The following is an 18046-nucleotide window of genomic DNA, read 5'->3' as shown; positions in this document are numbered from 1 at the left end:
CTAGGACCTCAACAGGAACACCCTCCCTGTCCACAGGGAAATTCCCCAGAGGAGTCAAGAATCCACCCAATTCCATCTCTTTCTGGTGGCAGACCCTTGCAAGGGGGACAGACATAGCAAGTCCAAACCTCACCAGGAAGTCATCTGACTAGGACAATGGGGTGATAAGCACACATACACAATTTCCAGACCACCCCCTCCCCATGGGGATCAAAGCCACCTCTGTGCATTGGACCGATAACTAACTGAGACAGATTCAGGTATGTAGCCGTGTTGGTCTGATGCGGTCGAAATATATATATAAAGAAATTTTTAAAAATTGTCCAGTAGCACCTGTTTGTTCTTGGTACTGTATAAGCTTTTGTGTGCATGCACACTTCTTCAGATACTGAGACAGGCCCATGGTTGCATCATGGACCTGAGGCACCATCAATGTGGATGTTGGAGTCGCCCAAAACCATTCAGTCCATGGTCTGTATCCTGCACACCTCTGGTCTGATGTTTGCTCTCCTTCCTCTCTTCCAGGCACTTGAATCTGAGTGTGCGACCAAAAACCTTGTCCACGTTGGTGAGAAGTGGAGTCCCTGAAGCTCTCAGGGGGGAGGTTTGGCAGCTGCTTGCGGGATGTCACAACAACGACCACCTGGTGGAGAAGTACCGGATCCTCATCACAAAGGTAGGCCAATGGAACTGTCTGTGCATGGGGGGTGGGGAGAGAATGGTTTAGTTGGGTAGCAACTTCAGGAGATTTCTCTGCCTGACACGTTCATCTTTTTGGCACTGATGGCTTTCAGTCTGTTTCTGTGGAATCCTGGAGCCATCTCTGAAGCTCAATGGAGGTTCCTCTGTAAGATCACCAGTAACACAGATACACAGAGGGGGGGGGCACTGACTCACTGGTGCTGCTCCCCTGTTAATGTGCAACTGTGGCAGAGCTGTGACTACATTCTAAGGCAGCAGTGGGGTTTATTTATGTCATAACATTTATAGACTGTAAAGAAAAAACGTTAAAGCGGCCCACAAAAAGAATAAAGCAATAAACTATCAGTAAAAAACAGTTAAAAGCAGCTATTTAAATCTTTCAAATAATAACTGAAATAACAGATAAGCTAAAAACAAGTTAAAGGGCATGTCAGCATTTTATGTATCTGGATAGACTTGCCGGAACAGAAATGTTTTCAGCGGGCGCTAAAGAGTGTATAAGCGATGGCACCTGGCTGATGTTAATAGTCAGGGCGTTTCAAGTGCGGCAGCTGCCACACCAAAACACTCCTAAGTGCAGAACGGGTATGATGTGGCACCTGGAGCAGATTGAAGAGGGGTTGGGAGCAGTGGCACTGTGAGGCAGTGGGCCCACTCCTTCCTCCTGGGCTGTGTCTAGAAAGTGGTGTTGAGGCAGGAGTATTCAGACCCCAGGGCACTCCCTTGGGCTCCGTCCTCTCCCCCATGCTTTTTAACATCTATCCGAAGCTGCTGGCCGAGATCATCAGGGGGCTTGGGCTGGGTGCACGCGGATGATACCCAGCTCTACCTCTCCTTTAAATCAGAGACCAGTGAAGGCGATGAATGTCTGGAGGTGGGTGGAGGGTGGTTAACGGATTGAGGTTGAATCCTGACAAGACAGAAGTACTATTTGGGGGGGACGGGGGAAGGCAAGTGTGGGAGACTCCCTGGTCCTGTATGGCATAACTGAGCCCATAGAAGACCAGGGGCACAGCCTAGGAAACAAGCTGAAACTGGCATGTGGACAAATAGAAGAGGATGCCTCCACCCCTGTATGGTTCCCCTTTATCACACACACACAGCCCAACAAGGTAATGACAAAAACTTACCTCCAGCATACAAATCAGTATGGCTAACCTGACCCAAAAATACCCACCCACCCCACTCACACATGAAAACAAAGACCATCATAGCCAATCACAAATGCACAACCACACCCTTGGCCAACCCCAATCTCTCTCATCATCAAAAGAACACAAGCAAATAAAGGAGTACCAACACAAACAAAGCTGACATCAAGCCCTACATATATTAAGCAAAACAGAAACATTGTCACCTACTCTCACCCCCATCCACCCTCCCATCCCCTATCTGCCTCGTTTTCCCTCTTCTTAGTATCTTAACAAAATGATACATGTTAAAATATGAGTGACACCTTTGTAATTCAAGAAATCTTTAATAAAAAATATTTTTTAAAAAAGAAAAAAACTCTCATCAATCCCAGCCAGCATGTACCAGGGTTGGCAAAGGTTGGTCTGTAATCAGACACATTTGTGGAGAATGGCTTTATTGGAAGTTGAGTGGAGCCTGCATTTTCAGAGGCAGAATATGCATGGAGTAGCAGATGCTGTGGGCAAAAGGCTGTTGCTTGTAAGTATCCCTGAAGCTTCCAGCAGCCCACCATAGGAAACAGGATGCTGACTAGGTACACCATTTGGTCTGTTGCAGCCTATGCTTTGTTCATGCCTAGCAGCGCCCTCCAACCTGGGTCATGCCAGTTGAGACTGAGGGGAGTCGTAGTCCAAAACATCTGGTTGGGGGAGCCTGCTGTCTAAGATCATAATCTTGTGAAGGGCCTGGGTGCATGGAAAAACTCTGGGTCATCACTCATTGTGGTGCCGACCTTTGTAGAAACACAAATCCGGCTTTACCATTTTAAACTATTGTTTCCTCCTTTCTTTTGTTGTTTAAACAACAGCCTCTGTTGCGTCTTCTTTTACTGCCACTCACTTGGATGTGCTCACTGAAAGTGTCCGTCAGCAAAATGAGCTCAGTGGGTTTTTTTAAATGCAGCTTGTTTGTGTTTATTTATAATGCATTGCATCCTATATAATAAAGTGCAAGTGTCTCTGCGTCCAGTCCCTGTGTCTGCGCTACTGTGCATGTGTCCCACGGACACAGGGACTGGATGAAGAGACTGCACACGTGTGCGCTCCCCCCCTGCCTCCTCCAACCACCACACCTGGCCAGACACCGCCTCACTGCAGGGCACGTCGGGGAAGCGAGGGTGGAGGCCGGCGGAGGTGAATGGGGGGGGGAGGAAGGGCGCCTTTGAGGAGCCCGGTCTAGCTCCCACAGCTGCGGCCCCGGAGCCCGATGCCACCATCTTGGTCCGCCTCCTCCTCCTCAACCTCCTCACAACCCTCCCTGGCCCATGAGAGGAGCAGCGGGGCCGCGGCCTTTCCTCCCTCTCTGCGCTCGGTCACGGGGGCGTCGCCACCACCGCCTCCCTGGAGCCAGGCAAGGCTGGGTTGTGCAGCGGTGAAGGTGGTGCTGGCGGCAGCAGCAGCAGCAGCGCCTCTGTCAATCTGGCGGACTTCCCTCCTGTACGCTGCGTGCTTCCCAGCCAGCCACCTGCTGGTGTATCTGCTGCCTTTGCCGGGGGTAGCGGAGCGCTGGAGAGGAGGAGGAGGGCGGATGCACCAGGGCAAGTGCCGGCGGGGCTGAATGTTCCGTGCCGGGGGCAAGAGAGCAGCGCCGGCTGCCCTCCAATGTGGCCGGAGCCCCCTGCAGGGCACTTTGGGCAGCCTCCCGAGGCTGTGTGATGCCTGCGATGGGTTCTCCGGGCGGGATAGCCGCGCTCCTCACCGCTGCCGCCTGCTGCTGCTCCTGGGCGCTCCTTCTGGCCTCAGGGGGCCAGCACCCTTATCAAACTCACTGTTCTGGCACCCGTTGTTTTAACGGGCTTCAAGATACTAGTATATTATATTGCGTCAACTTCTGGCAGTGCTCTTTTCATCTTCATTGTTCCTTATGAAAACATTTAGCCAAAGCCAATAAAAGTACAGTTGAATTGGGTCTTAGTTCTGTGACTTAATCATTGGGGAAGAGTATTTGGGCAGATAGATGGTGGCCTGGTTTTGTGGAGAGTATCAAATTAGCAGAATGAATGATGGATGCTATGAAGTAATGAAATCTGTTTGAAAAACTACTGAGAAGATGGTTGTAATCTCCACTGTTCTTTCCGTCTTAAAACTGGTGCTAATCCATTTTCTTTATGTCTTACTACAGCCTTGCATTTAACAACTAACCTGGTAGCCTTAGATGACCAGGAATTTCATGCAGGCGAGTGAGTGGGCTGGCAGAAGAGGAGCAGATTCTTCCATCCCTCACCCACCAGCCTACTTGGCGTCCATACTGGGAGTGTAAAAACTGTGATGCCTTTTTCAGTGCAGCACTGTGGCAATGAGTTTTAATGTCAACAGGCATTTGCAAGGTCTATTCTGAGTCTAAAGTTGTGGCAGTTGTGTGCCTTAAAATCACCCACATTTCACGCTGGGGCTCTTGCCAGCTGTGCAGCACAGAAGCCTGTCAAATGAATGTGGTATTTGACGTGGAATGAAAGGAGGAGACAGGTGCATGCAACCCACCCATCCCTTTTGTGGTAACTAGCATGGTAAAGGGTACTGAAGAAGCAGGAAATATAGGAAAGCCCTCCAGTTGGTGGCATTAACAGCTAACTCCTGCTCGGTTGCTTGGAAGAAGGTTGTGATGCAGCTTTGAAAGAAGAGCATGGTTATTTGGAACTGGAAACAGTAATTGCATTCGGGTCCCAGGGAATTGCTCAGAACCAGACGGAGACAGTGTTACTCACCCACATGCTTGCATCATAGTATTAATGTGTGGGACCTGCATAGGAGATTCGCTTAATCTTCCTGTACTGTTGATCCTACCTGTTTCATGTTCTCCCCACCCCACAAGCACACATACTAGAATCAGAGAATCATAGAGTTGGAAGAGACCACAAGGGCCATCCAGTCCAGCCCCCTGCCAAGCAGGAAACACCATCAAAGCATTCTTGACATATGCCTGTCAAGCCTCTGCTTAAAGACCTCCAAAGAAGGAGACTCCACCGCACTCCTTGGCAGCAAATTCCACTGCCGAACAGCTCTTACTGTCATGAAGTTCTTCCTAATGTTGAGGTGGAATCTTCTTTCTTGTAGTTTGAATCCATTGCTTCGTGTCCGCTTCTCTGGAGCAGCAGAAAACAATCTTTCTCCCTCCTCCATATGACATCCTTTAATATATTTGAACATGGCTATCATATCACCCCTTAACCTTCTCTTCTCCATGCTAAACATACCCAGCTCCCTAAGCCATTCCTCATAAGACATTGTTTCCAGGCCTTTGACCATTTTGGTTGCCCTCCTTTGGGCACGTTCCAGCTTGTCAGTATCTTTCTTGAACTGTGGTGCCCAGAACTAGACACAGTACTCCAGGTGAGGTCTGACCAGAGCAGAAGACAGTGGTACTATTACTTCCTTTGATCTAGACACTATACTCCTATTGATGCAGCCCAGAATTGCATTGGCCTTTGAGCTGCTGCATCACACTGCTGACTCATGTCAAGTTTGTGGTCTACCAAGACTCCTAGATCCTTTTCACATGTACTGCTCTCAGTCCAGGTGTCACCCATCCTGTATTTGTGCCGTTCATTTTTTTTTTTGCCCAAGTGAAGTACTTTACATTTCTCCCTGTTAAAATTCATCTTGTTTGTTTTGGCCCAGTTGTCTAATCTGTTCAGGTCATTTTGAAGTGTGATCCTGTCCTCTGGGGTATTAGCCACCCCTCCCAATTTGGTGTCGTCTGCAAACTTGCTCAGGATGCCCTCAAGCCCATCATCCAAGTCATTGATAAAGATGTTGAATACTAATGGAATGCCACAAACACAGAGTTTCGAACACCTAGTTTTCTTTGCAATGCATTGCTCCTTGCTTGCTGCTGGTGCTTATATGTTCTGTGCCAGACATGCATCTCCTTCCAGTTTCCTCAGGCCAAGTCGTGCCGTTGCTGTCTTCCTTTTGAGACTGGTGCAGTGAGACTTGCTGTCTTAATTGGCTCACAGTATTGATTTAGCTCCTGGGTGCTTCCTCCTAGAGCAGGCATGGGCAAACTCGGCCCTCCAGATGTTTTTGGCCTACAACTCCCATGATCCCTAGCTAGCAGGACCAGAACATCTGGAGGGCTGAGTTTGCCTATGCCTGTCCTAGAGCTTCTTAATTGGTCCACCTGTTACGCTAACCACCAGCCTCTCTTCCCATTTCTCCCAGTAGTCACCTTCAGTTTTCCAGATAATGTCATCTCCCAGGCAACTGCTGACCTCCAATCAGAATTCTGTCAAAAATGCCGGTTTTGATGGATTGGGAGTTTGTTAGGCAGGCAAGTAAGCAAGTAAGCAAGAAGTCTGGTTGCTGTGGTTTTGTTCTCTCCTGCCCAAAAGTAGATGATACTCTCACATGCCTACTTTTTTTGCTATCCCAAAACAGCACCTTTCCACTCTCCACCATCACCCTGTCTGTGCTTGATTCGCAGGAGATTTTTCTCTCTCTCCATGCTGTTGCTCTCCTGGTCTTTTTTTTTTGGCAGGGGGGACGGACATCAGGAGGATAACTGGTTTTCTGCAGACTCATTTGCATTTTGAATAACAATGCTCTCAGAATTTTGGATGAGCTTGGTGTAGAATTTGCATTCACTTGGGAAACTGTGAATGCAGCCTGGGAAGGAGAAAAAAAAATGCCACTGGCTTTCTGGATGCCAGCTTCTGATTCCTAGGAAGTTAAATAGCAACTTAAATAGTCCCTTTCAAAATCTTCAGGTTCCTGCCCCAACTTTCTTGACTTTAAAAACATAGGAAGAAGCTTCATTTATAGTGTGTCAGACCAGGTTCTGCCTCCACAGGAGGCAGCAATGCTGCTGAATACCAGTTGCTGGAAACCACAGGAGGAGAGAGGGCTCTTGCGCTTGAATCTTTCCTGCAGGATCTTGCTTCCAGCCATCTGGCTGGCCACTGTGAAAACAGAATGCTGAACTAGAGGAGCCATTGGCCTGATTCATATTCTTATGTTCTTTATTTCTATCTCCGTATTGTTTATGCTGACTGGCAGTGACTCTCCAGGGTTTCAGACACGGTTCTTTCCCAGCTCTACCTGGTGATGCCTGGAATTGAACCTGGGACCACCTGCTTGCAAACCAGGTGCTCTGCCACCGAGCTGTAGACCTTTTCCAACTTCTCTTGCCCCTGCTTTTAAAGGCTATATGCCTAGAAACCCAGAAGGATGTTGTAGAGGCCAGGATATACACGTTCTACCCTAGCCTGGTCCTCTGGGTCTCTCTCTTCTTTGAGAGGGTGGGGGCAAAGGACCAGGGTCTCATTTTTGTCCCTGGGATTTTTGATCACTTGCTTTACTTGATAGCCAGACCAGCATCCATCCTTCTGTCTCTGTACATTTTTATTTATTTTTTTAAATTATATTTATTGGCATTTTCAACTTAAAGTTTCCATTCATATCATCATCTTACATCATAATATCATATAAACAAGCATCAAAAGAAAAAAAGAAAAAAAGCGAAAAAAGAAAAAGAAAAAACAAATAAAAAAGACAAAAAAACAAAAAACCAATCTAATATTCATAACACTATCATAACTTTGACTTCCCCGCCGCTTCCTTCCCAAGCCTAATTGTAACCCCTATTAGCAATTTTCCTAATTAAACAATTCTAAACATCTCCATTTAACTCTTAAAATAATACCTAACATAAAAATTCCTTATAGCACATAACAAATTTCTTATTACTCTGATTATTCCCTTTAACCTCTTAATTATTCACTAAAAATATTCTAACTTATACAATTTAGCATTCTAACCTCACTTATCAGCTAATCCTTAAATTAATACCTTATATAAAATAACATAACAGATTGATTAATCCTCTAATTATACCCTTTAGCCTCTTGATTTTTGCTAAAAATATTCTAACTTATTAAATCTAATATTCTTTCACCCCATTTCGCAATTTAAATCCTATTATCCCCCCTCCTCAAAGAAGGATACTGACAAGCTAGAACGTGTCCAGAAGAGGGCAACGAAAATGGTCAAAGGCCTGGAAACGATGCCTTATGAGGAACGGTTTAGGGAGCTGGGTATGTTTAGCCTGGAGAAGAGAAGGTTAAGGGGTGATATGATAGCCATGTTCAAATATATAAAAGGATGTCATATAGAGGAGGGAGAAAGATTGTTTTCTGCTGCTCCAGAGAAGCGGACACGGAGCAATGGATTCAAACTACAAGAAAGAAGATTCCACCTAAACATCATAAAAAGCTTCCTGACAGTAAGAGCTGTTCGGCAGTGGAATTTGCTACCAAGGAGTGTGGTGGAGTCTCCTTCTTTGGAGGTCTTTAAGCAGAGGCTTGACAGGCATATGTCAAGAATGCTTTGATGGTGTTTCCTGCTTGGCAGGGGGTTGGACTGGATGGCCCTTGTGGTCTCTTCCAACTCTATGATTCTATGATTCACTTGGTTTCCATATTCAATTTTTTATGTGCCTTAGCCTCTAGAGGTGAAATCCACCTGGGTGTTCTCCTTTCTAACAAATCTATTCCACACATTGTGTAATGATTTTCTAATAATATGACATTAAAAACCTTTGTAAACCTTAATCTTATCATACCACAAATATGCATGCCAGCCAAATGCATTGTCATGACCTTCCAGATCTAATACATCAGTGTTATCGAGTAAAAACCATTCTTTCATCCAGCAGAAGGCGTTGCTCTCTTGCACACCTTTGGCACGGCTGCTGTGTCCCTCTTCTTCTCCTTCCTCCTCCTGGGGAGCTTTTAAAGGCGCCTGGGTGTGAAGCTGTGCGCCTTTGCGGAGCTCGGGCACCCGGTTCTTGAGGGGCAACAGCAGTGAGACTCAGACGGGCAGGCTGTCGCCGCCATGGCCTCGCCTGCAACCGCAGAGAAGTATATCTTGGGTGTAGACATGGGCAGCACTAGATTTGGGGGCGCTGGGCACATATGCTAAAGACTGCCCTGCTCGTAAGGCTTGTTTTCCAGTACCTTTATTACCTATAAAGAGTTTTGTGTGAACCTGCTAGCCTCAATTTCGGCTGTTGTACATGTCACTGAAGCAAGGTTGTGGCTTCTATGAGAAATGTTTAAAGTTGGCTTTGTGTCCTGGGCTGTCCGGGATCCACAAGCCATAGTTTCCCCATTTGGACATCATAGGTTACTGTGGCTTCCTGGCTGGTGTATTCATTCACACAAAGGAGGGAGCGAAGTGCCTAAATGCAGGTGCTTGAAGCTTTTTAATATGGTGGCTTATTAAGCAAAGATTTGATCAAGGGATTGCAGCCATTGTGTTTGCTTCTATAGAGGCTTTAATGCTAGCCTCTGAGGGAAGCTCTTGCACGGTTCCTACTTATTGTAAGACAGACATTTTCCAGTTGTGTCTTCCCCATAATGTCCAGATCACTATCATTTAGTGGTGATTTTGTATAGGACCTGTTAAGAGCATGGCAGAACATAATTGCCAAGCTTAAACATCTCAGTGGGCATGGGAGTGTGCCAGCTGGGTTGAGTTCAGATGGTTTAGGAATCACGTGGAGGGTGTGTCTTGGGAGAGAGAGCGTGCACTTTGGGATGCGTGAAGTATGCCATCTGCCCCGCCCCCTTGCAGCCCACTCCCATGCGTCTAAAAGGCATACTGTATTAAGATTTTTGCTGCACATCTTAGGTGAAGGGGGACAGCTTTGGGGGGAAAAACACAACTTAACGCTTTGGTGATCGGCCAAAGAAAGATGCGTTGCATGCAAACCTCTAAGGGAACTGGACCTCTGAGCACACGATTACTCTTCGCACCTCCGAGAGCCCCTTCAGAAGAATGAAGCGGGTGGGCTTGGCTTCTGGCTGACTCAGCCGCGGCCCCTCTTTGCTAAAAGGCGGGGCGCTCCTCTTTGGAGATGAGGGGGCGCACCGGCGATCGAGCCAGGAAACTAGGGCGCGCGCGCGCCTCTGCTGCGGCTATCAGGCGCGGAGGGGAGGCTCTTGGCTGCGCCCCCCCCTCTCCCGCCGCCGCCTGGATCGTCTTCCTTTGTCCGCCCCCTTCCTCGCACCTGGGTTCCTCGCCCTGCGCCGCGCAGGCTCTTCTACGGCCGGCAGCTGCTCTGCCTGGCTGGGCGCATCAAAAGCAGCCGCGTCTGCTCCCGGCGCTCGCTTCGCCTTTGTCCCTTTCGGCTGCAGGTAGGCAGGAGGGCAGCCTAGCCTAGCCGTGGGGGAGGGGGAGGGACCCGCAGGCTGGACCCTCTCTTCTTCCTCCTTTTCCCCCACTCCCGCATCGACGGAGAGGTGCGGGATCCGGCTCAGCCTCTTAGCGTCCGGCGCGGCGGCGGCGCCCATTCCTCCAACCGGCCGAAGCCTGCCGTCCTGCAGCGTTGTGGGTGAGGAGGCCGGCATGTACGATTCATGAAGCTATGGGAGGGGGGGTGCTGTAAAGGCACCCCTCCCTCCTTTTCTTTTCATCTAGCACCCGCCCTCGCGTGGCTATTCCTGAAGCTCCTCTCTTCCCCCCCCCCATTGCACAAGCAGGCGAGCTTCCCCCCATCCCTTTTCTCTATCGCATCTGTGCGTGGTGTATTGCTGAGCTGCCAGCAGAGAGAGAGAGAGAGAGAGAGAGAGAGAGAGGGAGGGAGGAGGAGGGGGCGGTGGCTGTGGAGGCTGCAGCCCAAAGAGCTGGTGTTTCCAGGAGGGAGCCACTGCGGACAATGCCCAACAGCTCCAGGGAGCCTCTGCACCCCTCTCCCTCTCCTGTTTGGGCATTGACAGGGTGGCACGTGTGGCAGCCGCGATGACAGCCCAAGCAGCCAGGCAGCATCCACCATCAGTGGCGGCAGAGTGAGGGGGTTTCAGCCACCAACGCAAGATGAATGCCTCCCTCGATGGTGGTAACCGCAGCAGCAGCAGCAGACCCTTCTGCCTCCTGGCTGCCGGCTATCCGGAGGCCTTGGACATCTGCCTCCTGGAGTTGATCGTCATTGTCTTCCTCACCGTCCTCATAATCTCGGGCAACATTGTGGTCATCTTTGTCTTCCACTGTGCGCCGCTGCTGAACCACCACACGACAAGCTACTTCATCCAGACCATGGCCTACGCTGACCTCCTGGTGGGTGTGAGCTGCCTGGTGCCTTCGCTCTCCTTGCTGCACTACCGGGTCGCCTTCTTGCCGGAGTCTGTGATCTGCAAAGCCTTTGGCTACGTGGTCTCTGTGCTCAAGAGCGTCTCCATGACCTCCCTGGCCTGCATCAGCGTCGATCGGTACATCGCCATCACCAAGCCTTTGTCCTACAACACCCTGGTCACTCCTTGCCGCCTCCGGGTTTGCATCCTGCTCATCTGGCTCTACTCGGGCGCCGTATTCCTCCCAGCTTTCTTTGACTGGGGGAAGCCCGGCTATCACGGGGATGTATTTCAGTGGTGTGCTGACTCCTGGGACACCTGGGCCATCTTCACCCTCTTCATCATCGTCATGCTGTATGCGCCGGCGGCCTTCGTGGTCTGCTTCACCTACTTCAGCATCTTCCGCATTTGCCAGCAGCACACAAAAGAGATCAATGAGAGGCGCGTGCGGTTCAGCTCCCAAGAAGGGGAAGCGGCTGATGCACAGCCATGCCCAGACAAGCGCTATGCCATGGTTCTCCTGCGCATCACCAGCGTCTTCTACGTCCTCTGGCTCCCCTACATCATCTACTTCCTCTTGGAGAGCTCTTCCGTCTACCGCAACCGAGCAGCCTCCTTCCTGACCACCTGGCTTGCTATCAGCAACAGCTTCTGCAACTGTGTCATCTACAGCCTGTCCAACAGCGTCTTTCAGAAAGGCTTGAAGCGCCTCTCTGGCGCTGTTTGTATTTCTTGTGCCAGGCGCAGGGCGCCAAAGGAGTCCTCTACATCGAGGAGCAAAAGACCTTCAAATGGGTGTCATGCGTAAGATACAGACTGCTCTGACTAAAAAACAACAACAGAAAAAAAGATTAAAGATATTGCCAGGTTTGCAAAAAAATTAAAATAAACTGACATGATCACACAATTTTTCTCTGAGAAATGCTTCTGGAGAACTGGAGATTTCCACAAGCGTGTCTGTTTTAGTGTTTCACTTTACAAATGTCCTTGTGTGAGGCAGGTTTGGTGACCTGGCACCTGTGTTTTCAAAACTGAGCGCTCCTCCTCCCCCTCCCCCTTTCTCTCCTGTCTGGAGTGCCTGCCAGTGGTGGCCATGCAAGACCTCTGGCAAAAGAGACATTTGTGTTCCTCCTTTAAAGCTTGGGCATTTTTGGAGAGCTTTGATCTTGCGTGTCAATGTGGGAATGTGTAAATGGTCTGAAGGTGTACTCCCTGATTCTTTGCTTTTGTTTTTCTGTGCAAATGCCAAAGTATATTTCAGAATTCTTAACATAAGGGGCCAAAGTATAGTCTCCTGACTTCCCCCACCCCACCCCCATTTCCCCCATAGTCTTATAAACAAATAATGTAAACACTTGAACACTTTATTTTGTCGTGTGATACAGCCACACCACATGTGGTTAATCAGTATTCTGACCTCCCCACCTCCCCCAATGCTTTTCCCAAAAACTTCTCATCCTGAGTGCCCTGTTAGAATGCTCATATGTGATTTACAGTACAGTGTTTGCATTTTTATTTAAAAGAAATGTTTGTGTAGTAATTGGGATGATTTTGAAGCAGACAAAATTTAGCCGTTGAATAAAGTATTTTCTTTTTCTAAGTAAGTGGAGAAAATATTTTTACCATCCCTATTGCTCTGGATATGGAGGGAGCAGCTTGAGAATGGAACAAAGGCATTCTCATTAGAAACCAGTGTGTGCTCAATTTTTTTATTTTGAGGAAATTTCTTTTTAAAAACCCTTTCCTTTTAAAAATGCTATTTAAATATTGAATTCCTCTAATACGTTTCATACAGTTTTAGTAGCAAAACAAGAGTGAAGCATTAGACTCCTAAATAACTTGTATTTTCGAGAAGGGTGCAATATTTTCCCTATCACACCCCTGGCACTGCCTTGGCATGATAAGTTTCTTTTGCAGGAGAAATATGATACAGAAAGCAGACTTCTAGTCATGATGACTATAAAGTACATTTCTGATCACAATTCAAAGTGTTGGTGCTGACTTTTAATGCTCTATACACCCTGTGGCCCACCCTCCCACCAGATATCAAGGAAATAAACAACTACAGTGGTATATCTGGTTATGAACTTAATTCGTTCTGGAGGTCCATACTTAACCTGAAACTGTTCTTAACCTGAAGCATCACTAATGGGACCTCCTGCTGCCGCCGATGAGCAATTTCTTTTCTCACCCTGAGGTAAAGTTCTTAACCCGAGGTATTATTTCTGGGTTAGCGGAGTCTGTAACCCCGAGGTGTTTGTAACCCGAGGTACCACTGCATCTGACTTTTAGAAGACACCTGAAGGCAACCCTGTTTAAGGACATTTTTAATGTTTGATTGTTTATCGTGGTTTTAATATTCGGTTGGGAGCCACCCAGAGTGGCTGGGGAAACCCAGCCAGATGGGCAGGGTATTAATAACAGCAGCAGCAGCAGCAGCAATGATTGTTGTTGTTGTTGTTGTTTAGTAGTCTAGTCGTGTCCGTCTCTTTGTGACCCCATGGACCATAGCACGCCAGGCACTCCTGTCTTGCACTGCCTCCCGCAGTTTGGTCAAACTCATGTTCGTAGCTTTGAGAACACTGTCCAACCATCTCGTCCTCTGTCGTTCCCTCTCCTAGTGCCCTCAATCTTTCCCAACATCAGGGGCTTTTCCAAGGATTCTTCTCTTCTCATGAGGTGGCCAAAGTATTGGAGCCTCAGCTTCAGGATCTGTCCTTCCAGTGAGCACTCAGGGCTGATTTCCTTCAGAATGGATAGGTTTGATCTTCTTGCAGTCCATGGGACTCTCAAGAGTCTCCTCCAGCACCACAATTCAAAAGCATCAATTCTTCGGCGATCAGCCTTCTTTATGGTCCAGCTCTCACTTCCATACATCACTACTGGGAAAACCATAGCTTGAACTAGACGGACCTTTGTAGGCAAGGTGATATCTCTTGCATGCTGTGTGCACTCACCCACCCACCCATTCTGCAGCTGTCTTTATTTCAGGAGTGTGGGGAGGTTTTAAAGAACAGCAGGGCAGGGGGTGGGTAGCAATTTCCATTAAGGAGAAACCGCTTTTCCCTCCTCAAACTAAGGGCACTGGTGTTGCCCATCAGCTGATGGGTGACTGGGGGGGTGCCCTTCTCCAGCAGTGGAACCACTGGGAGCCCTCTTTAAACTCCTGCTCCATCCTTTAAAGCCCTACCTTTACCTGCCCAATACCTTATGCCAGGTGTGATGGCAGATGTATTTGTGAGTTCACCAGAATGGCCTGGCTAGCCAAATGGGAAGGCTCTGATAGCTCCGTTTCATCTGTGGACCAGAAGTTCCTCTTGCTGGATTAAGCTGTGGCCAGACATAAGGTCCTGCGTCTCTGACCTTCTGTCCCCAAATGAACTCCCTCATCTTTACTGTACTATAATGCTGTGTGTTATGATAAATAGAAACTGTTGTAGGCTATATCGTAACTCTTTTGCCCCTGATCTAAGCTCCTGTGATGCCATAGAATGTTCATGAGTGTTTTGCAGTTTATTAAAGAGAGGGCCAGCTCATAAAAAGTACCTTTTTGATGGGAGGTACAGTGGAATCTTCAATTTGGCTGAAAGGGGGGAGGGCAGCCTTAAATAGCGACTTTAAGAAAGGCAGGAAGGCAGATCAGGACGTGGCTGGAATGAGTAGTCTTGAGATGTGAGGTCACCCTAGGTAGCATGGAAGTACTTGGGACAACCTCATGACTGGTCCATTGGGCAAGACTGGATCTAGGCACGTCAGAGAAGCGTTTCAGTTAAACACATTGTAAACTATGTATGACTAATCGGGTTGGCAAAAACAGAACTTCACAGCGCCATCTGGTGTCACAGTGTTATAATGCATATACAACACATATAAAGTGCTTTTTCTTTGCTAATGTAGCTGGGTCCCCAAAGGTTGACCTGCTTCTGTGGGATCTTCAACATGTTACCCTTGTTTTGTCCACTGCTGCTGCTCCTACTACTACTACACATACTCTTCTTTTAGTTTGACCCCAAAGACACACACCTTGGAAAGTGTACTTTGCTTTTCTGCATTTGCTGTTTGATAGATTACACATCTCCAGCATCACTTCTCTTACTCTATTTATTTATTTCCTGAAATAATAATTATAATTATTATCAACATTTATTTATATAGCATCATCAATGCATATGGCTCCATACACAGTTATAGTGAGAAATTCTACTCTGAAGTGTGTTCAGTCTAAAATCTTATATGTTGCTTGACTGAGCGGGGATGAGGGGAACAACCCTCAAAGTACGCTTGGTAGTGTTTTAAATGAGCCTCCCCCAACTTGGTGTCTTCCTGATGTTTTAAACTACAATTCCCATCAGCTCCAACCAGTTTTTGTTCAGGGTACTCTGTTTTCAAAGCAACAGAATCCCTCCAACCTCTCCTGAATTACTTGAAAACTGTGAGCATGTTCCTTTCCCCTTCCATCAGCTTTTGTCAGTGCCAAGGGCCTCCCTGTAGAACATGAGGTCTGTTTTTTATTACCCTGTTCTGAAACCCTTTTTTCAGGGCTGCTTGAACTCCACAATAAAATAACTTTAAAATCCTCTGCTCCAGGTGACCCAGATTCTGCACCAAGAAAAGCTAGATATTTTTGCTTGTGCAGAGTTGCTTGTTTTTATTTTGTGTAACTGATTTTTGCAGTATTTGCTGTTTTGCATAACTTTGGGGCAGGAAGAAGGAGCCATGTATGGTGTACTCAGGCCCCCTCCTCTTACTTAGCCCTTCCCCCAAAGCTATTGCCCAAACACTCTAGTCTGTCTTAGCAGTTAGGCAGGAGGGCAGTTTTTTCTCTCTGACCCAGTTTGCATGTAGTACTAAACATGGGCATGGTTCCCAGAGAGACTATGACAGCCCTTGACTGAAGAAATCTTTCCGTTTTTAAATTTACAGGTAGGTAGCCGTGTTGGTCTTGTGTAGTCGAAACAAAATAAAAAAGTTCCTTCCAGTAGCACCTTAGAGACCAACTAGGTTTGTCATTGGTATGAGCTTTCGTGTGCATGCGCATTCTGATGAAGTGTGCATACATACCAATGACAAACTTAGTTGGTCTCTAAGGTGCTACTGGAAGGATTTTTTTATTTAGTTTTTAAATGTGTGCATAGTTGCACACCCTTGAAATAACTGAGGACATGGCTACTTTCAGGGCTGCCTCCTTCCATCCTATCCTGCCTTTCTGCTTTGTTCAACTAGGGTGGTCCTTTTTTGAGGTGTGATTGGCAGGAATGTGTGAAAAGGCTTTTTCTCTTGCAGTGATTAAACTGTGGAAATACCTGCCCTGAGATGGGCACCCATCTGGCTTCCTCTCTGATGGCGTTCTGATACGTTTAGCCTGGCCATTTGCTGAAAGGTCTTACGCTTTCTCTCCTCTCTTGTTGTTGAACTGCTTTACTTTCAAGTGTCTTTTGGAAATTGTTTTATAACTTAGTGGGGTTTAAATTTTTTGTTGTTGTTGTTAGCCACCTTGGGTGCTCCAGATTTAAAGGCAAAGGTGAGATATAAGTGGATTTTAATGAATAAATCACGAGGAGGAAAAACCTAGTTCTGAAGAGCACACCTTAGTTTTTGATGGTGCTCACCTTTATTGTCAGAGGCATTTTCAAAGACGAACCCCATAGAAGTGGGGTTATTATTCTACGATGGCGCTTGCCATCTTGCCATTCTTACAAGCTGACAGTATTTTAAAATAATTTAAAACATTTAAAAGAGATTCTTCTGACTAGTTCGAATTGGGGGCGGGGCGGGGCGGGGCACCTTTTTAGTTGGCAAAATGGTTTCTTTAATCAAAAAAATATGACAGAACTTGAGTAGGGTTGTCTTGTGGTAAATGCAGGGTAAATTGCATGCAGAATGAATGTGGATGGAAAAGGTAAACAGTGTTTCTATGCGCTCTGGTTTCCGTCATAGGGTTCCGTTGCACCAGAAGTGGTTTAGTCCTGCTGGCCACATGACACAGAAAATTGTCTGTGGACAAACACCAACTCCCTCGGCCTGAAGTGAGATGAGCGCTGTAACCCCAGCGCTCCAGGCACCCTTGACTGGACTTAACCGTCCAGGGGTTCTTTACCTTTACCTTTACCTTTACCTAGATGGAAAATGAAAATCCTTCACTTGCCCTCACTTGCTATGTCTTTTTAAGTGGAAGAGGTCAGTTTGTTTGAGGGAGGCCCCTCCCTTCAGGACTGTTGAACTCTTCTGGGGGAAGGTGTTTTTGCAGAATTGGCCAATTGGCAGGAAGTGGTTTGGGGATCTTTTTTTGGGGGGGGGAGGCCCCACCTCTCTCCGGAAGAGCCCAATAGACATACTTACTGCCCCGAAGGGTGGGACCTCTCCCAGGCTATCTGGCGAACTCCCCCTTGAGGTGAGAAGGGGAGCCTCCCTGTTCTGGCCTGGATTGCTTTTGCCTCCTCAGGGCTGGGTCTGGTGAATGACACAACCTTAATATGGCATTGGCCTTTTGTGCCATATCTAATTTAATTGCTTTGTTTTGGACATGTGGCTTTTGCAGACATATAAATGTGTTCTCAGATTGCTCTGCAGCCTGGGGGCTCACATTCCGCAGTTGGAGGCTTTTTAATATGCCAGTTATTAACTGTTCCTTGGCAGGCCTTTGTGAAGGAACAAGCAGTGGCTGTGAAGCGTTCAGATGCAGTGAATTAGGACTCCCTAGAATAATTTTGATTCTGTCTGCTGACACTGAAGGAGTAAGCCAGGCATGAGTTCAGATTCCCCACTTCGCCATAGAGCTCAGTGCAGATGCTGGGCTCTCTATATGACTCAAACCAGGGCCTGGGGAACCTGCCACCTTCTATTGCTGCTGAATTCTGGCTCCCATCAGCCCCATCCAGCATGGCCCTTCTCATGGATGATGGATGTTGTAGCCCAGCAACACTTGGGGAGCTACAAGTTCCCCACTCTCCACTCAAGTCAAACGGGGTGTGGGTGGGGAGTGTTTATACCACACCACTAGGGTTCATGGCACTTTGGGAGGCACTATACTGCCATACCTCGGTTTAAGTACACCTCGGTTTGAGTATTTTCAGTTTAAGTACTCAG

General features: G+C 47.5%; 2 protein-coding genes across 3 annotated transcripts in view; both read left to right on the top strand.

The window, feature by feature from the left end:
* RABGAP1 (RAB GTPase activating protein 1) overlaps positions 1-18046 on the top strand; it is a 101554-nt gene that overhangs the window by 42208 nt on the left and 41300 nt on the right. For both annotated transcript variants that reach the window (XM_060270300.2, XM_060270299.2), the window contains one exon: positions 526-676. In XM_060270300.2, the coding sequence (XP_060126283.1) occupies positions 526-676 (151 nt within the window). The remainder of the gene's footprint in view (positions 1-525; positions 677-18046) is intronic.
* On the top strand, positions 8454-12560 carry GPR21 (G protein-coupled receptor 21). Its single transcript, XM_035102459.3, has one exon. The coding sequence runs from the start codon at positions 10707-10709 to the stop codon at positions 11766-11768; it is 1062 nt and encodes a 353-aa protein (XP_034958350.1). The 5' UTR covers positions 8454-10706; the 3' UTR covers positions 11769-12560.

This window comes from Zootoca vivipara, chromosome Z2 (assembly GCF_965207765.1).
Source record: "Zootoca vivipara chromosome Z2, rZooViv2.hap1.1, whole genome shotgun sequence".
In the NCBI taxonomy this organism is placed as follows: domain Eukaryota; kingdom Metazoa; phylum Chordata; class Lepidosauria; order Squamata; family Lacertidae; genus Zootoca; species Zootoca vivipara.
This window is presented reverse-complemented; position numbering and strand designations above follow the sequence as displayed.